Raw genomic sequence first — 23,438 nt, 5'->3', positions numbered from 1 at the left:
GGAGAGGGACGTGTCAAATAAACTAGGTGAAAAGAATGAAGAATCAGATAAAAATGGAGTTAAGTACAATTCTGAATATGGCACTTCACAGCAGGAGCATTTCCCATCCCCTGACCTACTTCTCTCAATTAACCCTTCATGGGTTGAGGGAGAAGGAGGAGGGGGAGAGGCAGTAACACTTTCAGAACCACCTATTAAGCAGCCTATGACAAGATTACAAAAGGCATTGGTCAAGGCTAAGAGAGAAGGACAGGATATATCTAATTTAAAAATAAATGCATACCCTGTGATTGAAGAAATTGACTCTTCAGGTCAACAAAGGAGAAGATACACTCCTTTTGATTTGGAAAAATTAAGGATTTGAAAAAAGGTTGCACTCTTTATGGGGCTACATCTTCTTACATTAAAATGTTACTAGATAATTTGTTTTATGAAATCCTAACCCCTAGTGATTGGAAATCCATAGCAAGGACATGTTTAGAACCTGGACAAAACTTGTTGAGGCTTTCAGAATATCATGAATTATGTAGGATTCAAGCCCAATGAAATAGGCAAGCAGGCGTTAATATACAAATCACGTTTGACCAACTAGCAGGTGAAGGTCAATATGCAGAGAAGTCAAAACAGATTAATTACCCCACAACAGCTTATGAATAGATCGCTGCTGCTTCAACAAAAGCTTGGTATTCTCTTCCAGAGAAAGACGGAGGTAAAGCCTTCACAAAAATAAGTCAAAGTCCCAATGAACCCTTTGTGGATTTTGTGGGACGTTTGCAAAAAGCTGTCACAAGAACTATTGGAGAAAATGTAGCTACAAAAATTATGATCAGACAACTAACTAAGGAAAATGCTAATGAGGTTGCAGAAGAATTATATGGGGACTAGACAAAGATGCTCCTTTAGAGGAGATCATAAGACACTGTGACACAATGGGCACAAATACTTATTATACCCAAACTATGATGAACATGGGAAGAAAGGATCCCTCTTGGCAAGAGACTTCTAGAGAGAGTCGTTGATGTTTTCAGTGTGGTAAAATAGGACATCTGAGAGCCCAGTGTAGGTATAGAGATAGAGTGAGAGGACAGGGTAAGAGAATAAAACCCAAACCCTATGTCCAAAATGCCACAAGGGCTTCCACTAGGCCTCAGAATGTAGATTGACCCAGGGAAATCAGAGGCAGGGTCCAGCTCCAAGGCCTCAAACAAAAAACAGGTGGGGCATGATGGCTGCTGAGTTTACAATCAGAGAGTCTTTAGAAGTTCAGGACTCTGGTGTGATCAATCAGCCAAAAAGCAATCAAATAGCAGAAAGGGATTACAATTGGGGAGAATACAGGCTTTTTAAACCAACAGGGCAGTGTCCTGTGCAAGCAGTTCCAATGTAATTGCCAGATGATGAGGAGAGATTTATAAAGTGGTAAATAGAAGGGACTAGATAGATTAACTGCTTGGAAGAAAGGGTTTGCTTGTATTTCTACAGATGGAGAAGGAATCAGATGGGTATCAACGAGTCATATTCACCTTGTCCATCAGAGAGAGACAGAAAAAGAGAAAAATCTGGAAACAAAGGAGAAGACCTAAGAACAAAATCTGCAGGAATCATTGGATTCCCTAACACAAGATAAGACTATTGCAGGACTTGAAAACCAGCAGGAATCATTGGATTCCTTGAGATGAAAAATTGTTGATGAGACAATTGCAGGACTTCAAAACTTGCAGGAATTATTGTTCCTGGCACATGAACTAATGGACAATAGATTGATTTTGGACTATTTCTAGGATTTATGTACATGTATAATTCCTCATGTTGATTCATGCTATTTGTTACATCACTGCTAGCCTGTGTGATATTGCGATGTGGTTATGTAACTTATGTAATTATGTGTAAAACCTCCCATATTGATGGATTTATGTATACCTGTTTTAAGAGTGAGCCCCTTCAGAAACCTGCTAATCGGATTTGACTTCCCATTTCCTTTGGTGTTTTCATTTCCCTTCCTAAGACGGCAGGGAGGGTGTGATTACCTCCTTTTTATGGTGTTTTCACTTCTTTTTTGAGCAGTCAGGGAAGGTGTGATCACCTTCTTTTTTGGGGTTCTCACCTCCTTGAGAAGTCAGGGAGAAGTCAGAACTACCTATGTTCTAAATCAAAAGAAAGCAGGAGATGTTAGGATTCTTACAAGGTGCTAAGTCAATGGAATTGATGAGATAATGATTCTCTAATTTACATGTACTTGGTACTTACTATAATTCCACAAGATTCACACCTTTAAGAGACCATATATAAGGAGGAGTTCTCAGGGCCAAAGAAGAGAAGCCCACTAGAAGGTCTCAGAGGAGGAGACAGAGTCATTCCATCTTTCACCTTTGTGCTGGCTGGAGACATTTGGCAGGAGCTAGAGGCAGAAGCTGGTAGAGGCAAAGGACTAGTGGCAGGAGCTCTTGGAACCAAGGAGAGAGGTCTCTAAGAAAGCTAACCAGGCCCAAGGAAGGAGACAAAACTTTGAAGGAGATGATAAAGGATTTGACTTTAACTCCTGGCTGCATTTGGGGGAATACTCTGAACTGAAACAAAGGCTGCTCCTAGAAGTCCCTCAAGAAACCTACTTCAAGAAAATATTATATTTAGAGAAGAACATTACAGAAAGCACTTCAGAAATGGGAGAAATTTAAAGAAACATTCTAAGCCGGGTGTGGTGGCCCAGGCCTATAACGACTGCAACCAAGAAAGATGGGGTGGGTAGTGCCCTGGAAATGGGAACCAGAGTTACTGTGGTGGAGCTGGAGATACTAATCTGTCTGAGGAGGAGCAGAAAAGTCCAGAGTAAGAAAGGAGCAGTTTTTGAATGGATGTCCATCAGTTGGAGAATGGCTGAATAAATTGTGGTATATGAAAATTATGGAATATTACTGTTCTGTAAGAAATGACCAACAGGATGATTTCAGAAAGGCCTGGAGAGACTTACACGAACTGATGCTGAGTGAAATGAGCAGGACCAGGGGATCATTATATACTTCAACAACAATACTAGATGATGACCAGTTCTGATGGATTAGGCCATCCTCAGCAACGAGATCAACCAAATCATTTCTAATGGAGCAGTAATGAACTGAGCTAGCTATGCCCAGAAAAATAACTCTGGGAGATGACTAAAAACCATTACATTAAATCCCCAATCCCTATATTTATGCACACATGCATTTTTGATTTCCTTCACAAGCTAATTGTACAATAATTCAGAGTCTGATTCTTTTTGTACAGCAAAATAATGTTTTGGTCATGTATACTTATTGTGTATCTAAGTTATATTTTAATATATTTAACATCTACTGGTCATCCTGCCATCTAGGGGAGGGGGTGGGGGGGGTAAGAGGTGAAAAATTGGAACAAGAGGTTTGGCAATTGTTAATGCTGTAAAGTTACCCATGTATAAATCCTGTAAATAAAAGGCTATTAAATAAAAAAAAAAAGAAAGGAGCAGTTTTGAGCTCCTGCTCATTGCTGTGTGGGATCACATCCACAAGTGACTGCCGCACTTCCAGGCTGGGGAAGATGGGACAATGCAAGCTAGAGGGACAGAGAGAGGGAAAGATAGAGTGATAAATTTTAAATGATAGGGAGATGATAGATATATACACAGATAGATGATGGGTAGAAGATTGGTAAATAGATGATAGATAAACAGAAAGACAGATGATAAAGATGGGTGTTTGAATGGATGGAGACACAGGCAGACAGGTGGTTAAATGATAGCTAGGAGATAGGCAGGTAGAAGATAGATACAAACATACATAGATGACAGAAGATAGGAAGGTGTAAGACAAGTAGATAGATAAATATATAAATAGAGGATAGAGATGGATAAACAGATGAGAGATAGAAGACAGAATATAAATAGATTAGATAGATAGATAGATGAATAAATGGATATAGATGGATGAATAGAGAGACAGACATACCAGATGGATACATGATAGAAGATAGGCAGGCAAAAGATAGATACAAACAAAAATAGATATGTAGATAGATTACAGAAGATGTAGAGGTGAAAGACATGACAAATAGAAAGAGAGACAGATGATAGAAGACAGAATATAGATAGATAGATGGACAGAGACAAAGATTGATGATAGAAGATAGGGAGGGATAAGATAGAGAGGGAAAGAGAGAGATGATAGGTGAATAGAGAATATATAGATATATATATAGATATAAATAAATACATATACACATAGGTAGATGGAGAGATGGAGTGACAGACAGATGATAGATGACAGCTCTGATAGGATTACATCCATGGATGGCTGCTGCACTTCCAGGCTGAGCAAGATAGGACCACATAATGGAGAGAGAGAGAGAGAGCAGATATGCAAGTACAAGTTAGAGACAGACAGTCAGAGACAGAGAGAAGAAGAGGGAGGTAAAGATAGAGAGAGATGTAGATAAAGAGAGAGATAGATGGAGAGAAGAGATGCAAGTACAAGTTAGAGAGAGAAGAGACTGAGACAGGGGGAGAGGGGGGAGAGACAGAGACAGAGAAAGAGAGACAGACAGAGGGGGGGAGGAAGAGAGAGAGAGAGAAACAGAGAAACAGAGACGGAGACACAGAGAGAAACAGAGATGGGAGGGAGGAAGGGAGGGAGGGAGGGAGAGAGAGAAAAAGAGAAAGAGAGAGAAGAAGAAGGAGGAGGAAAAGGAGGAGAAGAAGGAAGAGAAGGAGGAGGAAGAGGAGGAGGAAGAAGGAAATGGAGAGGGAAAGGGAAAGGGACAGAGGGAGAAGGAGAGGAAGAGGGAGAGAGAGGAAGGATAGACAAATAGATGCTAAAAGATTGGAAAACAGATGATAGATAGATAGATAGATAGATAGATGGATAGATAAAGAGACAGAGCTAGATAAATGATAAAAGATAGGCAAATAGAAGATAGATATATAAATATATAGATACAGATGGAATTTTAGAAAGAAAGAAATAGATAGATAGATAGATAGATAGATAGAAAAGTTAGATAAACCAATAGAGAAGCAGACTGCATTTGGTGTGGATGTGATAGCTCCCCTCAGAGCCATCTTTGAACTTCTGAGCCAAGAGAGAAGACACTGATTTACTGATTTCCTTTCTAATCTCTAAGCTGCAAATCCCTTTCTGTTTCCTACCATCAGAAAAACACTGACTGTCCTATTTCCATTACTTGTGTGGATCACTTCCTCTCTCTTTGGAGTGTTCTGTTCAAGCCCTCCCCCACCCTTTCTGTCCCAATCCCTGATGTTATACCTGTTGTTTGTCCCTTTTCCAAAAGAACACTGACATCAGGGCTAATGTCCGCACTTGTGCATGAATCGAATTAATGTGAGGCAGAGTTACAAAACTCCTCAGCCTCACTCACTCTTCCTGAGCACTGAAGCTCAGTGGCAGGACGTGAGTCAGGGTAGCTGCTGATGGCCCAGGATGCAGTGGATGACCTTGGTGTCTAACCAAGCTCTCAGTTCTCCACAGCCCCTGCTTCAGCCATCTTCATGGCCATTGGAGCAAATCATTCTCATCTGCTCATCCTGGCAGGGAAAGGCTTTGCCTGCTGGGGTAGACATGCCCCTGGTTTGGGGCTGCTCAGTTACTCTCAACCTGGTTTAGCCTGTCTGCCAAGATGGTTTACCAGAGTGTAGCCTTGCTCTTGCTGCAGCTTTCTGGCACCACAGGTAAGAGTTGGATGGAGGCAGCCCTGGAGAGGTCTGAGAACTTGATTTAATATATCAGCAAAGTGGCACAGTGAATAGAATCCTGGACTCAGAATCAGGAAACCTGAGTTCAAGTCCTTTGTAGTTGTGGGACTTTAAGTCATTTATCATCTCAACCTCAATTTTCTCATCTGTAAAATGAGGGGCAATAATAGCACCTACTTTCCAAGTTTGTAATGAGAAACAAATGGGATAATATCTGAAACACTTTGAAAACCTAAGGCATGATGGAAATACCAGCTATTTAGCAGTCTTGCTCTTGGCTGTACAGTTATATGGAGAGCCCTGGAAATGGTGAGGGAGATTAAATCTGGAATAGAAAACAAGAAATGTTTGTAGTGTTTTGAGAGGATCCCAACCTTGGTCTGGATCTTGCATCCTTGGGGAATTTGCCAACTAAAGAGAAGCCAGATCTGCTGCACCTGACTCCCTGTTCCCATCTTTCCAAACAGGACAACAAAAAACAGATGAAGCAACTTAACTCAGAGGTCTTTCTTTACCAGCTCCAAATCTGTGCCATAGACTCTTGATTCAAACCCAGTCTCCAAATCTGACATTCGCCTCTCCCCTCTGTCTTTCCTGCTGTACTCCAGACCTGTGATTTCTCAGAATGTGCTCAATATATAATAGGTGGTTCCCTTCTCATGAACTAATAATTCTTCCTGTCTTTTTGCATAAACATCTGCCATACCCTCTAACTCACTGGGCCTCTTTGTACCCACAGGAAACATGACACTGACCCATGTCACTTAGGCAACCTTATGCCTGTTGGGATCAGAGAAATACATGTGGATGATTGGAACTGGGGCAGAAGTTGGAGCAGAGATCAGTTTGTCTAATAGATAGTTGTCCCCTAGGGAGCTAATGGCATCCCCGGGGGTCAACAAAGGAGTTTCAGTGGAGTTACTGGAGACAGTAGGAAAGAGTTTTGGAGAGTTAAAAGTGGGTTCAAATCCTAGCTTTGCCACTTCCCACAGATTAGAATTTAGACAAGGAACTTCTTTCTGAAATTCAGTTTCCTCATAAAAGAAATGATCTCTAGCAACCCTTTAAATTCCAAAAGCATTGCCATCCAAAGATGAATAGGCATGACTTAGGATAGGCCATTCTAGGATGAAACAAGGATATGAGAAGGTCCCATCTGGAAACCTAGGAGGAAGGAGGGACCAGTGTGTGGAACATGAAGGAAGAATCCAAGAACTTAGCCATTCAGAGCTGGAAAGGGCATTGAATAAAGAATTTCAGAGTTGAAACATCTAGGTCAGCTTTTACAGAGGAGGAAACACAGAGAAGAAAGGGAATTGCACTTGAGTAAGGCCTAGGATAAGGCCTGATAGAGCTTCAGCTGAAGGGGATTAGTTCATCGAGGCTATGGTTTCCATCAAAAAATATGTTTTTCAACTACTGTTGTTTTAAGGAAAATTTGAGCTCATTTGATTTTGACTTTAAGGTCATTTGAGTTTGAGTCAGCTTTTAATTTAAGCCAATGTCCCAGTTGTTTTGAAGCTCAGTCAAGCAGGAGGGAAATTTATGTTTTCCTATTCTGAAACAGGATATGGACTGACTAACCATTCCAGTGCTATTCCCCACCAGGACAGAAAATACTACAGTGGTATCCCTCTACCCACCTCACTTCCCTCTAGACAAGAGGATCTAAGAAGAGGAGTTCCTGAGGAAGGCACAGAGGGTCTGATCCAGCCAGAGGAGGTTTGGCCCAAGCACTGCCAGTCAGTTCAAGACCAAGGGAGGAAGCTTTCTCCACCAACCAGAGAATCGGTGAGTGTGGTAGGAACTGGTCATATGCAGGGTGCTTTCCTCCAAGGGTTAGTCACCTACAGCTGTTGAGGGGAGGACAGACCACTAATGTGAGGCAGAGGGCTGAGTCTGGTTCTTACTGTCTCTGACTTTAAACAAGTCACATTATATTCTAAGCCTTAGTTTCCTATGCTGAAAATGGTCAGGCTGGATTAGGTGATCTCTATCATCCTGTAAATACAAAGCCATATCAAAATAGGATAATATTATGTAGTATTGGGCCTCACAGGCTTGCTGTGTGCTGGAATAGCTCACATGTAGAGAACACTTTAAAGTTTGTGATGTGATTTTTAGATGTTATTTAATTTGATCCTCACACACAGTGGATCCTTTCACAGTGGAAAGCAGGTGCTAATCCTCATTTAGTCCCCATAGTGGAGATAACTGAGGCTGATGGTTAAATGACATGTCTAAGGTCACACAGCAAATTTCTGACTCTCAAATCTAGTGATGCTGGACCTAAACTCAGATATTCTTGACTCTTGAGTTGCCTCTAAATTAGTACCTAAGGACTTCCAGGGTTGTGCTAGTCAATGTTTAACAACTAATTGATTGTTAGTTTTTCAATTTTTCAATTTCAAATTTTCAATGTGAGCATCTATACCTCAGAAATTCTACAAAATAGGAACTTAATTTATTGTTTTGTTGAATGTCTGTTTTTAAGAATGTGATGAGAAAATTTCAGTAGTAGAGATTACACTTTAGAGTTTGTTATGAACACCACTTTTTGGAGAGTGGATTGTTAAATAGCTAACAGCACACTATCAAAAGAAAACAAAAGTTTTAAGGTTTAATCAAAAGCTGTTTGGGGGACCTGCAATAATTTTAAGAGTGTAAAGGTATCCTGAGGCCAAAAAAGTTCGAGGATTGTTTTTCTCACACTTACCTTACAGATTTGTGATAATCTCATTATATCCAAAGCATTTTGAACAGTTTAGAGAACTGTGAAATGTCAGTTATTACTGTATCACAGGGGAAGGGCTTTTAGATATAAAGGAAGCGAGTTTCCCATCTCTGAAATTCCCATGAGGTGGGCCTATTTATAAGGTAAATCTTGATCAAAAATAAATAATAAATGTGAGTGCCACAATGACTGAAAGAGTATAGCCTAGTTAGCAGCTCACCTCTAAAATGAGACAATGAGGGAAAAAATTGAAATAAATAATTTACAAAATAATAATAAAATGAGGCAGTGGAGCTAGTCTTGTTCTCCTCTACACCTCTCTTCCTGAGATACTGTGATTGAGTGCTGGCCTTAGAGTCAGAAGATCTGAATTGAAATCTCTATTCTAGCAATGGGAGGCAATCCTCATTCTTTTTCTCTGTGCTTTAGGGAATTTCTTAGAATTGAGCTATTCAGCTGAGTTGTTTTCAGTCCAAATTTTTCTTACTATGTTGGGGTTTTCTTGGCAAAGATACTGGAGAGGTTTGCATTTCCTTCTCCAAATAATTTTACAGATGAGAAAACTGAGGCAAACAGGGTGAAGTGACATGCCCAGAATCACACAGCTAGTGAGTGTCTGAGGCCAGATTAGAACCCAGGAAGAAAGAGCTTTGCAAACCTCAAAGAACTATAGAAATGAGAAGTCTTCCTGTCTTTAGAGTTTAAGTCTTTACAAATATTAACACTTTAGTCAATAGTTTAGGTACTATGATGTTTGAGTAAATATTTGCCAAGTTCACAGATATATTCAAGGTCTTGATTCTATTTACTAATTCTCACTAAGCTACAAGGCAGAGGCAAAGGGTAATATTAATCGTCAAATCTATGACATGTGTGTATTTTCTGTACCCTCTTAGGAAAAAATTGAGAGGCAAAAGGGTATAAAGGGAAAAGTCTCTGAGGTTCAGAAAGGAAAATTATTGTGGGTGTGGAATGGGAAAATGGGGGATGTGGAGGAAGTAGACAAAAAAAAGAGCCTTGGACCAATCAATTCAACTTAGCAAAAATTTATGTACTAGACTCTAGAGAGGGATGTAAGAGTAACACACCTGTATGGTATATCCCCAGTGTTAACACATGTGCTTGAGGCATAAACATTTTCTCTCTCTGAGATGGCTCAGCACCTCACATTAATTAATCTGATACCTCAGAGTTGTTTTAATTTGGATTTATCAGTAGGATTTAGAACATTTTATCAAATGACTATTGATATCTTTGATATGTTTATGTGAAAACTACCAGTTTATATCCTCTGTCTATTTGTCATTCAGGAAATGGCTGTTATTTTGTAAATTTAGCTCAGCTCTTTATGTATTCAAGAAATGAGGCCTTTATCAGAAAAAAAGTTGTTGGGAGGGAAATTTCCCCCAATTTCCCATTTTCCTTCTAATTTTCTGCATTTGGTTGCAACGTTTTTGTGCTGGAATACATTATTAATTTTTGTGAATGTACCAAGTACCTCTGAGAAAAAGATATGCTTTCTATTTTCATTCTGTTTTCCCCAGACGCCAATCAAATCTAACTGTTTAAAGATTCTATTCATATCCTTAAGTTCTTTCTGATTCATTTTATATTAGATTTATCTAGCTCTGAAAGGAGAAAGTTGAGGTTCTCCATTAAGTTCTACTTTGTTCTCTAATAACTCATTTAACTTTTGCTTTACAAATTTGGATGCTATGCCATTTAGTGCATATATATTTGGTATTTTTATTTATCATTATTATTATTATTTTTTTTTTTTGCTGAGGCAATTGGGGTTAAGTGACTTGCCCAGGGTCACACAACTAGGAATTGTTAAGTGTCTGAGACCAGATTTGAACTGAGACCTCCTGACTTCAGGACTGGTTCTTTATCTACTGCATCACCTAGCTGCCTCAATATATTTAGTATTGATATTACTTTGTGGTCTATGGCTCCTTTTAGCAAGATATAATTTCCCTGTTTATTCCTTTTAGTTAAATCTCTTTTTGCTTTTCTTGCTACCTAGAAATTTTTTAAACTTCAACTAAAACATAATAGAGTCTTATCAAGTTTCTAATATAACTTTGTGTGAATCTTTCTGTTTCAAGTGGGTTTCATGTAAACAACATATTGTTGGATTCTAAATCTAATCCATTCTGTTGTCTGCTTCAATTTTATGGGTGAGTTCATCCCATTCACATTCATAGCTATGTGTTAACTATGTATTTCCCTCCATCCTATTTCTTCTACTGATCCTTCTTTGTCTCTTTTATCCTTTCCCTTCCCCTAAAGTCTATTTTTCTTCCAACCACTGCCTTCTTTTGTCTATCTTCCCTTTTAACACCATTCCCCTTTCTCTTATCTCCTTTCTCTCCTACTTTTTTGTTGGGTAAGATAGATTCCTAAGACCTATTAAATATATATTTACATATACACACACGTGCACACACATGTGTATATGTCATTTCCCATTCCACCATAAAAATTCTTTCTTGCATACCTCTCTTATGTCAAATAATTTCTTTCTTCCTTTTTCTCCCTTCTTTCCCCAAGGCAACCCATTTTCTTACCTATCAGTAACATTATGTTAATTGATTCATTCCTGAAACCCTCCTTTTATGCAGAACCTCTCAACTAACCTAATAATGATAAAGTTCTTAGAAAATACATGTCTCATTTTCCCATATAAAAAGGGAAATATAACTTTATTGAGTCCTTATGATTTCTCTTTCATGTTTACCTTTTTATCCTTCTCTTGAGTTGTGTATTTCAAAGTCAAATTTTCATTCAATTTTAGTCTTTTCATCAGAAATGTCTGAAAGTCCTCTATTTCATAGAATATTTATTTTCACCCTGAAAGGATTATACTCAGTTTTATTGAGAAAGATATTCTTGGTTGTAATCCCAGTTCTTTTGCCTTCTGGCTATGGTATGGTATGGTATGGTAGCTGGTAAATTTTGGGTGATTCTGTTTATGGCTCTAAGATATTTAAATGCTTTCTTTCTAGATGCTTCAAATATTTTCTCTTTGACCTGGAAGCTCTGGAATTTGGTTGTAATATGACTGGGAGTTTTGTATTTTGGGTTCTCTTTTGGGAGATGATTGATGGATTTTTTTCAATTTTTATTTTATGGTCTGGACCTCAGATATTGGGGAATTTTCCTTGATAATTTCTTGAAATATGGTAGCCAGGCTCTTTCTTTGATAACAGCTGTCAGGTAATCTAATAATTTTTAAATTATGTCTCTTCACTCTATTCTCCAGCTTATTTGTGTTTATTTGGTTTTTTTGGTTGAGATATTTCAAATTTTCTTCTTTTTTTTTCATTCTTTTGATTTTGTTTTATTGGTTCTTGATGTCTCATGGAGTCATTAGTTTCCACTCGATCAGTTCTAATTTTTAAGGAATGGTTTTCATCAGTGAATTTCTGTACCTCTTTTTCCCTTTGGTTAATTCTATTTTTAAGGTGTTATTTTCTTCAGTATTTTTGTACCTCTTTTATTAAGCTTGCTTTGTTGTGCCACAGTTCTCTTTTAATGTCCTGACTCAGTTTCCCTAATTGTCCTATTTAGTTACTCTGCCTCAGGTTATAACCATTCCCTCTTAATGTTTGATAGGATAAAGGTCTTATATCTTAGACCTTAGGCTATACTTATTCCCTCTTAATGTTTGATGGGATAAAGGTCTTTATCCATTTTAGACATGATTAGAATATCAGGAGCCTCTCCAGTACCTCCCATTATGTCATCCTAGGTGCCTCCCCCCATTACATCATCCCCATCCAGGTACCTCCCCCATTATGTCATTGTTCTTGTTACCCTATAAAAGAATCTTGTATCTGACATTCACTGCTAGATTCTTTGAGATAATAGTCTCATTCAGCCCCGGGGCCAAACCATGGATCCATTTGGTCCCAGTAAATCTCTCCCATTTAATAAATTATTAACTCTAATCTCTATCTTGCTCAGTTTCTTCGGCATTACAGCGTTTCATAATTTTCTTCCTTTGATTTTGTGTCTTTAGTTAATTTTTTGTCTACCACTCTTATTTGATTTTGAAAATGATTTTTAGCTCTTCCAGGAATTTTTATTGGATGTGTTTAATATATATATATATTTTGTTGAGTCTTTCCTTATAACTGTTTTCACTTCATTGTAGTCTGAGTTTGTGTCCTGATCTTCCCTGACATTATAATAGCCTTTCATGGCCAGGGTTTTTTTTTTTTTTTTTTTTTTTCTCTTTTTGTTGTTTTTTATTTTTTCACTTTTTTTATTTGGAACTTTATGATAATGTTGGGCTCAGTTCCTGGCATGAGGGTAGAAGTTCAAACTGCTGTTTAAAATTGGAAATTTGGAAAATTGAAGTTTGGAAATTTTCAATGCTTTCAAGATGGTGTGATCAAGACAGAGATCACTGTTCTCCCAGTTTACACTCTGGTCCTTACCCAAGAAACCCCTCTTATCCATTGGTATTGCAATCAGAATTGCTCCTCTAGTTTCCTGCTCCCTTAGGAACAGAAAAATTACTATTCCTAGGTTCCCTGGTCCTTTGGAACTGGAAATGACACTGCTCATCACGATTCCCACTTTCTCTTGGCCAAAGATGTTCTCTGCCCCTCAACAGTGACTCAAAAGTGAGAGTAGGCAATAGATTTGCAAAATAGTGTCTAATTTTGCATCCAGTACTAATGTAGAAATCCTCTACTATCTCTTTCTTACCAGTCTTAAGATTCCCTCACCATCAATGGATTGAGAATTCTGGAAGCTGCTACTGCTTCTGTTACTATCATCTAGTCTCACAACTGGTGAGGGGGCTTCAGCTGAGCCTTTTCCCCTGTGTTACAGATCTCTTTTTCCAACCTCCTATCTTATTTTGGGTTATAATTATGTCTTACTTTTACTTCATTTTGGCTGTGTCACTTCAGAATTTAATTTGAGGTGTTATTTTAAAGTTGATAGGGGAGAAATGTTGCGAGAACTCAGCTGAGTGCTTTTTTTAACTTCATCATCTTGTCTCTGCCTCCTTAGTGTGTCTATAGTTATTTCAAATGGATTTTTTTCTATCTCTTTTTTGCTGAGATGATTTATGATCAGAAATGATGATGGTTTAGGGGAATTTTGTATGTTGCAACTTTGTTGGCATTATTTCAATTAGCATTTAGATGACTCTATTGGTTCTCTAAGCACAAAAACATACCATTTTCAAAAAGTGATAACTTTGTTTCTTATTTGCCTATGCATCAATTCATTTTTCTTGCCTTTTTCTATATAGTTTTTCTAGCACTGGGTCAAATAATTGTTACAATTGACATCTTTGTACTATCCCTCATCTCCCTGGAAATAACAATAATCTCCCTTGTTACTGGCTTTAGGTATTTAATGAATTCAGAAAAGGTCTTTTTATTTCCTTTTTACATCTTCAGCAGAAATATTTCAATGCTGTATTTAGTTGAAAGCTTTTTTCCCCAGATACTGACACAATTCCATGATTTTTTCCTTATTAATATGATCAGTTCTATGTTTATAGTTTTACTAATATTAATCAGTCCATTCAGTATAAATGCAAAATAATAAAAGTATAGATTTTGATATGTTATAGAATCTGATTAATATGTTTGCTAATATTTTATTTAAAAATTTTTCAGCAATATTCATTAGGGATATTGGTTAATAGTTTTCTTTCTCTATTTATCTCTTCTCAATTATGATGTCAATCCCATATTTCCATCATAGAAAAATTTTGGTGAGATTTTCTATTGCTGTTTTTGCCAACAGTTTGTGCGACATAGGGATTGATTTTTCTGGGAATGAAATTTTCTTATAAATAAATATGTCTTAAGTTTTCTTCTTTGAGAGGTCATTTAATGCTGGTTCAGAATTTTATCAAATAAAGGTGCTCTATCACCTTTCTTTTAGTTACAAAACCAATAGTCCTTATTTAATCTTCTCATAGCCTACAATCATGTTATTAATAACTTTGTAAGCTTTAATCTCTCAGGTTCTAAATTTTTTTCAAAGTTTATACAAGTAAACTTAGGGACCACAATCCCTGCAGCTTTTCTCTGTCCTCAAACAGATTCTTTTTTTTTTTAATTTGGTCTTCTTAGCAGTCTGCCTTTTTAATTTAAAAATTATGATTATTAACATGTGGATTTTATTAGGATTTTTTGTAAGTTAAAGTTATTTTTCTTCCCCTTTTCACAACCAAACTGTTTATCTACAAAAGGGGCAAATTGTTTTAATGCTTTTTAATTATGCACCCATTCATTATCTGACCCTTTTACCCAAGCATCTTACATATGAAATGAGTGGTCCCTTATACAAAGATGAAAATGATCTGTCATTTTCTACTTCTTTCTGCTGAGTTTTATTGGTAATATACAGGGGGAAAAATGATGATTTAGGGGGATTTATGTTATATTTTCCAAGACTTCAAGGTTTGCAAAGGCTCTCTTTCACAACAACTGTGGGGGAGGTAGTATAAGATTTATTTTCATTTCATAAAGAAAGAAGCTGTAGGTTAGGAAACCAAATTATCACTGTTTGCAGATGGTATCATGATATACTTAGAGAACCCCAGAGAATCTACTAACAAGCTATTAGAAATAATCCACAACTTTAGGAAAGTTGCAGGATACAAAATAAATCCACATAAATCATCAGCATTTTTATATATCACTAACAAAATCCAACAGCAAGAGATACAAAGAGAAATTCCATTTAAAATAACTATCGATAGTATAGAATATCTGGGAATCTATCTGCCAAGGGAAAGTCAGAAACTACATGAGCAAAACTACAAAACACTTTGCACACAAATAAAGTCAGATCAAAACAACTGGAAAAATATTAAGTGTTCTTGGATAGATCAAGCAAATATAATAAAGATGATAATACTACTTAAAATAATCTATTTACTTAGTGCTATACCAATCAAACTCCCAAGAAACTATTTTACTGACCTAGAAAAAATAACAACAAAATTCATCTGGAAAAACAAAAGGTCAAAAATTTCAAGGAAACTAATGAAAAAAAAAAAAAATCAAATGAAAGCCTAATTGTACCAGATCTTAAACTATATTATAAAACAATTATCAAAATTATCAAATTATCAAAACCATTTGGTACTGGCTAAGAAACAGACTAGTTGATCAGTGGAATAGGTTAGGTTCACAGGACAAAATAGTCAATACCTATAGCAATCTAATGTTTGACAAACCCAAAGACCCCAGCTTTGGGGGTAAGAATTCACTATTTGACAAAAACTGCTGCGAAAATTGGAAACTAATGTGGCAGAAATTAGGCACTGATCCACACTTAACACTATATACCAAGCTAAGGTCAAAATGGGTTTATGATCTAGGCATAAAGAATGAGATTATAAATAAATTAGAAGAACATATGAGCAAAGAAGAACTAGAGATCATTATTGATCATAAAATAGAAAATTTTGATTATATTAAGTTAAAAAGGTTTTATACAAACAAAACTAATACAGACAAGATTAGAAGGAAAGCAATAAACTAGGAAAACAATTTTATAGTCAAAGGCTCTGATAAAGGCCTATATCCAAAATATGTAGAGAATTGACTCAATTTTATAATAATTCAAGCCATTCTCCAATTGATAAATGGTCAAAGGATATGAACAGACAATTTTCAGAAGAAGAAATTGAAATCATCTCTAATCATATGAAAAGGTGCTCTAAATCATTATTGATCAGAGAAATTCAAACTAAAACAATTCTGAGATACCACTACACACCTCTAAGATTGGCAAGATTAGAGGAAAAGATAATGACAAATGTTGGAGGAGATGTGGGAAAACTGGGACACTGATACATTGTTGATGGAATTGTGAATGAATCCAATCATTCTGGAGAGCAATTTGGAACTATGCTCAAAAAGTTATCAAACTATGTATACCCTTTGATCCAGCAGTGTTACTACTGGGCTTATATCCCAAAGAAGGAAAAGGGACCCATGTGTGTAAAAATGTTTGTGGCAGTCCTTTTTATAGTGGCTAGAAACTGGAAATTGAATGAATACCCATCAATTGGAGAATGGCTGAATAAATTGTGGTATATGAATGTTATAGAATATTATTATTCTATAAAAAATGACCAGCAAGATTATTTCAGAGAAGCTTGGAGAGACTTATATAAATTTGAGATTGTTATACATGACAACAACAAAATTATATGATGATCAACTCTGATGGATATGGCTCTCTTGCACAATGAGATGATTCAAACCAATTCCAATTGTTCAATAAAGAAGAGAATCAGCTACACCCAGAGAGAGAACTATGGGAAATGAGTGTGAACAAAAATATAGCATTTCCACTCTTTCTGTGGTTGTGTGCTTATATTCATGTTTTCCTTCTCAGATTTTTTTTCTTCCTTTATAGATCTGATTTTTTTTTGTATAGCAAGATAACTATAAATATGTATACATATATTGAATTTAACATTACTTTAATATATTTAACATGTATTAGACTACCTGTCATCTAGGGAAGGAGGTGGGGGGAAGGAGGGGAAAAGTTGGAACAGAAAGTACATGCTATGTTCATTTCCTTTTTTCTATAAAAAAAGGGATTTTTCTCTTTTATTCTGATTTTTATTTCCCAACATGATTCATAAAGTAATGTATATTAAAAATAAATAAATCAAAGACAAAAAAGGACTATAAAGAGAAATTATGGGGAAAAAAAGACAGTACCAGATCTAAAACTATATTGTAAAGCAGCAATCATCAAAACCATTTGGTACTATGTAAAGGGTCAGAACTCTGGAGAAATATACTTGAAGCAAAGATACTTATAGCAGGGTATTAACTCAGCGGAATTGATGAGATAATGGTTCTCTAGTTCACACATATTCAGTGTGCTGTAGTGATGTAATTGCACTAAGGTATATAAGGGCTGAGAAATGAGACATTCCATCTTTGACCATCCTCCTGGTGGCTCTCCTGCCTCCTGCATTCCTTCACTAAGATCAAGGCTGGTCCCAAGATCCTCCAGAAAGCTAGTTGGACATTAACATGGTCAATCAGTGATTATAGTAATCTAGTATTTGATAAAACCCCAAAATGCCAGCTTCTGGGATAAAAATTTATTATTTCACAAAAATTCTAGAAAAAACTGGAAATTAATATGTCAGACACTCAGAATAAATGTACATCTCACACCCCATACCAAAATAAGGTCAAAATGGGTACGTGATTTGGACATAAAGGATGATACCATAAGCAAATTAGAAAAGCAAACTATCGTTAACCTATCAGATCTTTGGAGAATGGAAGAATTTATATTAAAGAAGAACTACAGAACATTATGAAATGCAAAATGGAAAACTTTGATTACATTAAATTAAAAAGTTTCTGCATAAAAAAACCAAAAGAAACAAAATTAAAAGGGAAGTACAAAGCTGAGAAAAAAATTTTACAGCCAGTTTTTCTGATAAAGGCCGCATTTCTAAAATATATGAAGAACTATTGTCAAATGTATAAGAATATAAGTCATTCCCCAATTGAAAATTGGTCAAAGGATATGAACAGATATTTTTTAGATAAAGAATTTAAACTCATCTATATTCATATGAAAAGATGCTCTAAATCACTATTGATTAGAAAAATGCAAATTAAAATAACTCTGAGTTAACACTTCACACCTCTCAGATTGGTTAAAATGACAGGAAAAGATAATGATAAATGCTAGAGAGAATGTGGGAAAACTGGGACACTAATAGCATTGTTGATGGAGGTGTGAAACCATCCAGACATTCTGGAGAGCAATTTAGAACTAGACTTAAAAGGATATAAAACTTCACATACCCTTTGATCCCATCACCTGAGGAACTATTTTGTTTTTCATTTTCTTTCTTTTTGAGATTCCAATTGGCTTAATCCTTCCCAAAGGTGAAATATTTGAGACTTCATCTCCTTTTCAATTTTGAATATTTTTAATGTTTTCTTGGAATGATGAAAGCTTAAATTCTGCATCTCTCTTATTGGCTGGTTAAATGAGTCCCACTCAGGGTTTTAGATTTTGTGCTAGCAGGAAGAGGAATATGAAATTTGCCTGGCAATGTAGGCTAGTGCTAAATCCTGAAGGGTCTTACCTGTCACTCTAAGAGCAAAGGTTTTGTTGTTGTTTTTTTTAAGTTAGAGGCCAGAGAGAACCACAAAAGGTTCTCAAGCAATGGAATGACTTGTACTTTGGGAAGATTTTGGCTACAGTGTGGAAGAAAGATGAGAGGAGGTCAAGAATGAAAGCTAGGAGACTAATTGGGAAGATTTTGCAATGATCCAGGTGAGAGATGACAATACTAGGGTGGTTCTGTGTGTGTGTGTGTGTGTGTGTGTGTGTGTGTGTGTAGAAAAGAAAAGATGAAATATAGATTGTAGACTAAAAAGAACTAGTAAAAATTAGAGAGTGCACATGGGAACTAAGGAAGAGGGAAGGGTCAAGAAGGACTCCAAGATTGCAAACCTACATGCCTGTGAGGGATCTTCCACATGAACAGAAAACACTGAAGGAGGGGCAGGTTTAGGGGGAGACAATCCATTCTGCGGGGCATGTTGCTTTTGAGTTGTTTGAGGGCCATCCAACTGGACATGTCTGCCCAGTCAGCTGGTGCAGATCCTGGAGCTCAGAAGAGAAGCCAAGAGTAGAGGACATGAGATCCCTTTGGCTTCACTTTCCCAAGTAAAGCTGCTTAAGTCTCCCCTACAAAATCTAGGGATACACCTGGAGAGGCTGGGGTGTCTCTTTTTTAAAGCCTTCTGGCTGCAGCACCCTTCAAGGTAAGTTCTTCTCATCTGCACTGTAAGGTGCTAACCTCAACCACTTACATGAAATTAGCTTTTACCAAAGAATATTTCCTTTGAAGATACAATAATAAAAGAAGTATAAACATTTCCCTCCCACCTGACCCCCCTTACATTTTCCTCTATAGCACTGAATTTAGACTCTCAGAGGACAGGCTCAGACTTCTATTACAGCATTTGTTCCATCAAGTTCACATTTAAATGGAGAGTTGTTGCTGCTGATTAGTCTTCATATCAAACACTTCCCTTCTCTGTAAAATTATCCTCATTGAATAATTGAGTTGCCTTTAAATGTGCTGTTTTGTTTCTTTCATAGTAGTAAATGCACTTTGTCTGATCAAATTATTTTTTCTTTTGGATTTTGTAGCTTACTTTCCCATATGGCAGCCACCTCTCCTCCTGCCTCAGCTACCTCGACTTACCTTGGAAACACCAGCATCTATGACTACAACTACCTTGACAATTTCCTGCATACAGTCTGTAGGAAGGAAGCCATCTTGTCCTTTGGTCAAGTATTCCTGCCTACTTTCTATTCCCTGGTGTTTATCCTGGGACTGGGGGGAAACCTTTTCTTCCTCACTGTCTTCCTCTACCCTGCGCATAGAAGACAGGTAACCGAAGTATACCTGCTGAACCTGGTTGTTTCTAACCTCCTCTTTGTGCTGACCTTGCCTTTCTGGGGAATCTCTGCAGCCTGGCATTGGGTCTTTGGGGAAGCCCTCTGTAAAACCATCTGTACCCTTTACACTGCCAGCTTCTATAGCAGCATCTTCTTTCTTGGCTGCATGAGTCTGGATAAATATCTGGATATTGTCCATGCTCAGACCCACCATCACCTGTGGACCCCAGCGAAGAGTTGGCTCCTTTCAAGTGGGGTATGGACAGTGGCCCTGCTGCTTTCAATCCCTGACCTGGTCTTTGCTCAAGTACAAGAAGGTTCTGATGCTATGTTGAGTTGTCACCTGGATTTTGGATATAATGGACCTGTCTGGAAGGTGCTTCTTCGTTTTAAGCAGAGCATTCTGGGATTCATCCTCCCGCTTTTTGCCATGATCTTTTTCTACACCCGAATAGGGTGCATCCTCACAGTCCTAAGACCTCGGGGCAGGGGTCGAGCCCTGTGGGCAGCTGCAGCACTAGTGATGGTCTTTTTTACACTGTGGTGTCCCTACAACATCACCCTGTTGCTGCACTCACTGCAAGACTTACAGGTCCTCCAGGGCTGTGAGGTCAGCAAGCGTCTGGACTATGCCCTTAAGGTGACAGAAAGCATTGCTTTCACTCACTGTTGCCTTTCCCCTTTCCTCTATCTCTTTGTCCACCATCGGCTCAGGAAGCATCTCAAAAAGGTTCTAGAAGCCATCTTCAAAAGATCCCGGGAATCCTCTACTTCCCATGCCTCTCAGAACAGTTATTCCCATAGTTATTCCACAGCCGAGGAAGAAATGACTAGCACTGACAATCGGGAAGAAAGCTTACAGGATCATGGAATTTAGAGCAAGAAGAGACCTTAGAGTTCTTTTTAGTTCAATCTACTCATTTCACATGTGAGGGAACTAGGAGGTGGTATATGTGACTTGGCTAGGGTCACCAGAAAGTAAGTAGCAGACCTGTATTTAGAACCCAAGTCTCACTAGAGAGAACTCCTTCACAACTTTCAGCAAATATCCTGTTGGCCTCTTGTAGACAAAATGATCAACCTAAAAATCAGGAAAGCTAGATTGGAATCCCAGGCTTGTCGCTTAATTGTGTTACAATTGCATGGTGCTTGGTGAAGTAGTTCCCAAATTCTTTACATATAAGAACCCTTTGTTAAAAACAGAAAAATAAAAAGAAACCTTTATATAAAAATGGATGTATTAAGCCATACTCCAATTGATAAATTATCAAAGGATATGAACAGACAATTTTCAAATGAAAAAACTAAAACCATTTGTAGTCACATGAAAAAACGTGCCAAGTCATTTTTGATCCCAGAAATGCAAATTAAGACAATTGTGAGGTCATACTATATACCTCTGAGACCAGCTAAGATGACAGGAAAAGATAATGATAACTATTGTAGGGGATGTGGAAAAACTGGGGCACTAACACATTGTTGCTGGAATTGTGAACTGATCCAACCATTCGGGAGAGCAATCTGGAGCAATGTTAAAAGGATCATCAAATTGTGCAAGGGTCTGTATCCCAAAGAGATCTTAAGGGAGGGAAAAGTATCCATATGTGCAAAAATGTTTGTAGCAGCTCTTTTTGTAATGGCAAGGAAATGGAAATTGAGTGGATGCCCATCATTTGGGGAATAGCTAATTAAGTTATGGTATATGAATGTAATGGAATATTATTCTATAAGAAATGATCAGCAGGATGATTTCAGGAAGGCCTGATGCTGATGAATTGATGCAAAGTGAAGTGAGAACCAAGAGACTAATGTATATAGCAACAAAAAAATTTTGTGATGATCAACTCTGATGGATGTGGCTCTTTTCAACAATGAGGTAATTCAGACCAGTTCCAATGGTCTTGTGTTGGAAAGAACTATCTGCATCTAGAAAGAGAACTCTGGGGACTAAAGGTGGATCACAATATAGAATTTTCACTTTTTTTGTTGTTGTTTGCTTCTTGTTGTTTTTTACTTTCTCATTTTTTTTCCTGTTTGATGGGATTTTTCTGGTGCAGTATGATAAATGTGAAAATATGTTTAGAAGAATTGCTCATGTTTAACATATCAGATTATTTGCTGTCTAGGGAAGAGGATGAGGAAAAGGAAAGAAAAATTTGGAGCACAGGGTTTTGCAAAGGTGAATGTTGAAAACTACTTTTGCATATATATATATGTATATATATATATATATACATATATATATATGTATGTATTTTGCTGAGGCAGTTGGGGTTAAGTGACTTGTCCAGGGTCACACCACTAGGAAGTGTTAAGTGTCTGAAGCCAGATTTGAACTCTGGTCCTCTTGACTCCAGGGCTGGTGATCTATCTACTGTGACACCTAGCTGCCCCCTACATATATTTTGAAAATAAAGACTATTATCTTTTTAAAAATGGATGTATTTTTAACATTGACTAATTAAAGAAATATATAATAATAAAATAGTAATATATGGCATGGATTCTCAGACCCCTTCTAGTAATTCTGTGCCTAAGGGAACCACAGACTACATGCTGAGATCCACCAATATGGCAGAGACAATTCTGAATTTGGAGTCAGAAGACCTGGCTCCAAAGTTTATCTGGGCTCCCTCATTGATTTTCAGCTACCTGCTTTCCTCTCTGAACCTCAATTTTTCAGTTATAAAATAAAAGAGCTGGTATTATAGGGAAAAAAATTAAATCAAATGAGAAAGATCATGAAATTGGGCACATCCTTTGATCCAAATAGCTTGCTGACATATTTATGCCCTAAGGAATCTATAAAATTGGACTAGCAGTTCCTACCTCCCAAGCTATTGTGAAGATCAAAAGAGATAATATTTATAAAAGCATTTAGCACAGTGCCTGGCACATAGCAAGTGCTTTATAAATAGTAGCTTGTGACAGTTAGATTATGATTTTACCAAGGAGGTTAAAGTTAGAAAGAGATATTTCCTGTATTCCAAAACAGTCATAGCAGCACTATTATATTAGCACAATTCTGGAAGCAAGTAGGGGCCTCCAGGATGAGAAATGGATGAACAAATTGTGGCCTTTAAATGCCTAAAGAAGCTGTGTGTATGTACATGTGTATGTTGTGTGTGTGTGTGAATGTGTGACGCATGTATACATAGATTATGTGCCATGGGTCTGCGTAAAACTAGCTCACAAGAAGTATAACTTAGTTTACAACACAGATAGAACATTGAGTAATCATTCTGTTCTCCACAATGGATGGAGAACATTATTCAAATCCCAGGTTTGAGCTCTGGGTAACAAATGTCATGGAAAATTATTGCACTGTAAGAAATGACAAATGTGGAGAACTCTGAGAGTTTCTGAGGGACTTTATGACTGATATAAGGTGAAACAAGCAGAATTGGAAAAACAACTACTATAATAATATAAATTAAACAACAATAACTACAACATTGGACCAAGTCAAAAGATAGCCCAAGGAAATAACTAAGAAAATGCCTCTCCCTCCTTTTGATGCAATGGCAGTCC

At 37.2% G+C, this 23,438-nt stretch overlaps 1 protein-coding gene across 1 annotated transcript; it reads left to right on the top strand.

The window, feature by feature from the left end:
* Nucleotides 1–7,249: 7,249 nt before the first annotated feature.
* On the top strand, nucleotides 7,250–21,535 carry ACKR2 (atypical chemokine receptor 2). Its single transcript, XM_012543461.2, has 2 exons — nucleotides 7,250–7,513; nucleotides 19,656–21,535. Exon 2 carries the CDS (start codon nucleotides 19,669–19,671, stop codon nucleotides 20,782–20,784), a length of 1,116 nt encoding a protein of 371 aa, XP_012398915.1. The 5' UTR covers nucleotides 7,250–7,513; nucleotides 19,656–19,668; the 3' UTR covers nucleotides 20,785–21,535.
* Nucleotides 21,536–23,438: the final 1,903 nt, after the last annotated feature.

Source organism: Sarcophilus harrisii, chromosome 1 (assembly GCF_902635505.1).
Source record: "Sarcophilus harrisii chromosome 1, mSarHar1.11, whole genome shotgun sequence".
Taxonomy (NCBI): domain Eukaryota; kingdom Metazoa; phylum Chordata; class Mammalia; order Dasyuromorphia; family Dasyuridae; genus Sarcophilus; species Sarcophilus harrisii.
The sequence above is the reverse complement of the archived record's forward strand: the minus strand, read 5'-3'. Positions and strand labels throughout refer to the sequence as shown.

Excerpts from the sequence above, each read along its gene's own strand:
- ACKR2 (XM_012543461.2), top strand. The coding sequence starts at position 19,669 with ATGGCAGCCACCTCTCCTCCTGCCTCAGCTACCTCGACTTACCTTGGA.